Source organism: Paramisgurnus dabryanus, chromosome 6 (assembly GCF_030506205.2).
Source record: "Paramisgurnus dabryanus chromosome 6, PD_genome_1.1, whole genome shotgun sequence".
Classification (NCBI taxonomy): domain Eukaryota; kingdom Metazoa; phylum Chordata; class Actinopteri; order Cypriniformes; family Cobitidae; genus Paramisgurnus; species Paramisgurnus dabryanus.
The window spans coordinates 14,253,609-14,257,528 of NC_133342.1; the positions used below are offsets into that span (position 1 = coordinate 14,253,609).

Genomic DNA, 3,920 nt, shown 5'->3' on the forward strand with positions numbered 1-3,920 from the left:
AAATATTATGAATATATAAATAGACACACAATCATGTGTATATTTAAGAAAAAAAAATTATATTTCTATATAAAATATTTATATTTCTATATAATATAAATTATATAAATGTATATACAGTATATAAATGCAAATATTTGTTAAATATATACATGAATTTGTGTATATTTATATATACAAAATATTTACACACAGTACACACACATATTTTATGTAAACATAAACTTTTATTTTGGATGCGATTAATCGCGATTAATCTTTTGACAGCCCTAGAATAAAGACATTGATTTTGACTAATAAAATAAAAATAAAACTACATATTGTCCCTTCAACATGCTATAATAAATTATCTGTGGGGTATTTTGAGCTAGAACTTTACAAACGTACCTCTGGGAAACCAAAGATTTATTTGACATCTTAAAAAAGTCTTGTAAAATGTCCCCTTTAAATTACGTACAGTAAGATTAATAAACGCTATAAAAGTGTTGCTCATTATAAGTTCATGTTAGTAAATGCATTAACTAATGTTAACAAATACAACTATACTGTAGTGCTATCCAAAATTAAATAGATTATATAAACATTTAAGAAATTCAGGATTCAATTTGCACAATAACAGAATTACATAATCAAAGACAAAAGAAGAAATAAATACATATCAATATAAATAAATGCACATAATGATGGATGTAGAGCCAGACAAAGCCAGCGAACTGAAGTCTCATTCTGTCACTGGGGCTACCCCTCAAAACGGTCCTAAAATGTTCAGATACAGATTTGATGCCAGATTTTGATAATTTTTTCTGGCAGTGAATAATATAGAGTAAACTGTAATACTTCTATGTGTGGTGTTGAACACTAAAGTCTGGTATTTGTATTGATATTGTCCTGGTACTGGACATTCGCTCTGTTTTAGACATCAGCGAGTGGAAACTTTTCCCTGACCACAAAACAAACTGCCAACAAAGTGTCTTATGTTGCCTTCCTGACTGTAAATTATTATTGAAGTGTTTATGGTGAAATTTATACTAGATGACTGCACGACAGGAAACACAGCAGTCTATTTTTGTGGTGTTATTTTCTGATCAAACCAAAACTGACTTTGCAGGTGTTGAGTGCTTTTTGTGGTATTAAAATCTGCCCAGGTTTTAAATTCATTACTAGTTTATTACTCACATAATGTAAACAAATAACAAATAAATATCTGAGTCACAGCAAGGCTGACATTGATGACCATACCTTTGACACATACAAAAGGATAATACCGAAATATTATTCCTTGCCTGTACTAAAAACTGCATGGGAATTTTAAGATAAAGCTGACTCGTACACTTTGTGGTGAGAGAATAAAGTGTAGCCGCTGGGCATGCTCCTCCGAACATCAAAACACAGCCCTTGTTCTTCTTGACTTATCTTTTGGTACTTATCATGTCTTCAATGACTAACAAAATAGACTTTTTCTGATCATGTGAACTTAAAATGAAATACAAATATGCTTTTCGTTTCCGTAATCAAGATGTCAAAACAGACAGAAAGCCATTACACAGTATGGTAATATCAGGGTATTTTTTGAAACACCCAATACTCCGGATCTTTCCTAAACAAGAGATTACAAATTGTGGTGCTTATGCAGTAAAATGTGGTGCTTTGTTTCCTGGGAATATGTGCATGTACAGTATGACTGCATATGTAAATGTGTTTTTGCATGCCTCTCATAGTTTATCTATTCTACCTTAGTATTTTGCATATTGTATGGGCAAAACTCTGCAGATTCATATATCTTGTCTACTAAATGTTATCATTTTTCTGTCCTCTCCCTTTTTTGCAAATGCTCGGTGTGTATAAAAGATTCAGTGGACTTTCCTTCCTTGATCTGGAAACACAAATTCCGGACCTAAATGTACAATCATGCCTACAGATTTAAGTGGCAATTGGGAGCTGGAGTCAAATGAATATATTGAGAATTATCTCAAAGCTCTGGGTAAGCTTGGATTTAATATTTAGATTTTAATTCAAATAAATGACAAAGATTTCCTTCCTATTTTAGATCTCTCAAATTAAAAATGTTTTCTGCCACAGATATTGACTTTCCCATTCGTAAGGTTGCTTCACACCTTAGTCCACACAAGATCATTATACAGGATGGGGACAACTTTGTGATAAAGACACAGAGCACCTTTATGGCCTATGAGTTCAGCTTTACTGTTGGAGTTGAAACGGATGAATTTACGAAGGGACTTGACAACCGGATGCTAAAGGTAAATTAGTTTTATTAAATAGTTTTAATTTTTATGTCATTCAACCCCCAGCTATGGCTTGTTGGACAGCTTTATCACACACTCAAAGATTTCTTTAAGTAATCTCAACAAACAATAATTTAGATCATTTTACAAAAGAAGTTTAAGTAAACTCAACAAACCTTAGTAGAGTCAACAAATAAAAATTGAGTTAATTGTACATTAATAAGTCCATAACTTTATTGACTTATACTTGGCAACTTATGAGGCTACTCACGTACCTATCTAATGGTGCTACACTTCTGCAAGAGGGTGACACAACAACATTTACCCATAATACACTGCAAAATCATCAGCCAATGAGATGCAAGTCTGTATTGGTTTTATTAATCTGTTACTTTTATGCAACAACGTTATGTTGGCTGAACAAATAAGTGTTAAGTAAAGCTGACAAGACACACTTTTTTATTGAATGAACTAGTTAAAATTAAGTTCACTTTGTTAAATTGATTTTTTTCAGTTATCACAACATGAAAGAATTAAGTAAAATTGGCAAAAGTGAAAGTTCATTTTTTTCACCCAAAGGGGCAAGTTACATTAAAGGCATTTTTTATCAAGTTTTCATCTGACAACTTAAACAGTTGTTTTTAGGAATAACATGCATTTGCAGAGCTTCAAACAAAAAACAATGCCTTTTCCAGGTGTTTACACTTTTTTTTTTTTTTACATGTTTACAGACTGTGGTTACCTGGGAAGGGGAAAAACTGGTGGCCAGACAGAAAGGGGAGAAGGCAAATCGTGGATGGAAACACTGGATATTAGGAGACAAGCTTTATCTGGTGAGCATTTATGTCATTCCACCAACAATAAAATTGCCGCAATACACGAAATAGTTTTGTTTTATTTTTTCAGCTAAAATCTAACAATGTAATGATAAACGTATGCCACCTGACAGGTGTTGTTGTGCCTAATAAGTATGCGTTGCATTTACAAGTGATAAGCTTGACATCATGATCATTTCACTTGTAGGAGCTAACATGTGAAGATGCGCTGTGCTATCAAGTGTACAGAAGAAAAAGCTAGCGGGCACCCTAAACTGTTCTGTGTTTCATTGTCACTTTTATTTTTATGCGAGCAGACAAGCTATGTGATAATTTTTTTGAAAATATTCACTGACAATGCGCAACTTACACTTCTATATGTTTGTGTCATGCTGTCTCAATAAAGCCACAACAATATGGGTCTCACTTTTTTGTTTGTGTAGCTGAAACTGCAAATGTGATAGCTTCTCTAATTCTCCCAACAAAGATGCTCACAAAACAATAGATGCGATACAGTGTGCAACATGACCTTTGTACCTCTGGTTTACATGTGACTGTGACCCCACCGCATTATAGAGGTTTCAGTATTATATTATAATTAAAGTTTGAAACTAAAGATTTATTTGGGCCCATGCAAAGAGCATTTACACATGTTATATGGCTTTTGGTTGTGCATTTGTTGTTTTTACAGGAGCAAATTGTAATGCACAATGCATCTCATAAACCTCAGTCAACCATTACATGTGAATAGACAGATGTGTCAGCTTGTAATTGTTGGGATCTTCAGTCTGCCAGCAGCACACTCACAATAGAGGTGTTGACTTTACTAAAATAAGGTATACAGCTGTTTATATTAGAGTCA

General features: G+C 33.1%; 1 protein-coding gene across 1 annotated transcript; it reads left to right on the top strand.

The window, feature by feature from the left end:
* Positions 1-1,887: 1,887 nt before the first annotated feature.
* LOC135747808 (retinol-binding protein 2-like) lies at positions 1,888-3,320 on the top strand. The gene is made up of 4 exons (XM_065265990.1): positions 1,888-1,981; positions 2,080-2,258; positions 2,975-3,076; positions 3,267-3,320. The coding sequence occupies exons 1-4, from the start codon at positions 1,909-1,911 to the stop codon at positions 3,318-3,320; spliced, it is 408 nt and encodes a 135-aa protein (XP_065122062.1). The 5' UTR covers positions 1,888-1,908.
* Positions 3,321-3,920: the final 600 nt, after the last annotated feature.

Excerpts from the sequence above, each read along its gene's own strand:
- LOC135747808 (XM_065265990.1), top strand. The coding sequence starts at position 1,909 with ATGCCTACAGATTTAAGTGGCAATTGGGAGCTGGAGTCAAATGAATAT. Across the intron at positions 1,982-2,079 it reads GAATTATCTCAAAGCTCTGG|ATATTGACTTTCCCATTCGT; the intron begins GTAAGCTTGGAT and ends TTTCTGCCACAG. Across the intron at positions 3,077-3,266 it reads TAGGAGACAAGCTTTATCTG|GAGCTAACATGTGAAGATGC; the intron begins GTGAGCATTTAT and ends TTTCACTTGTAG.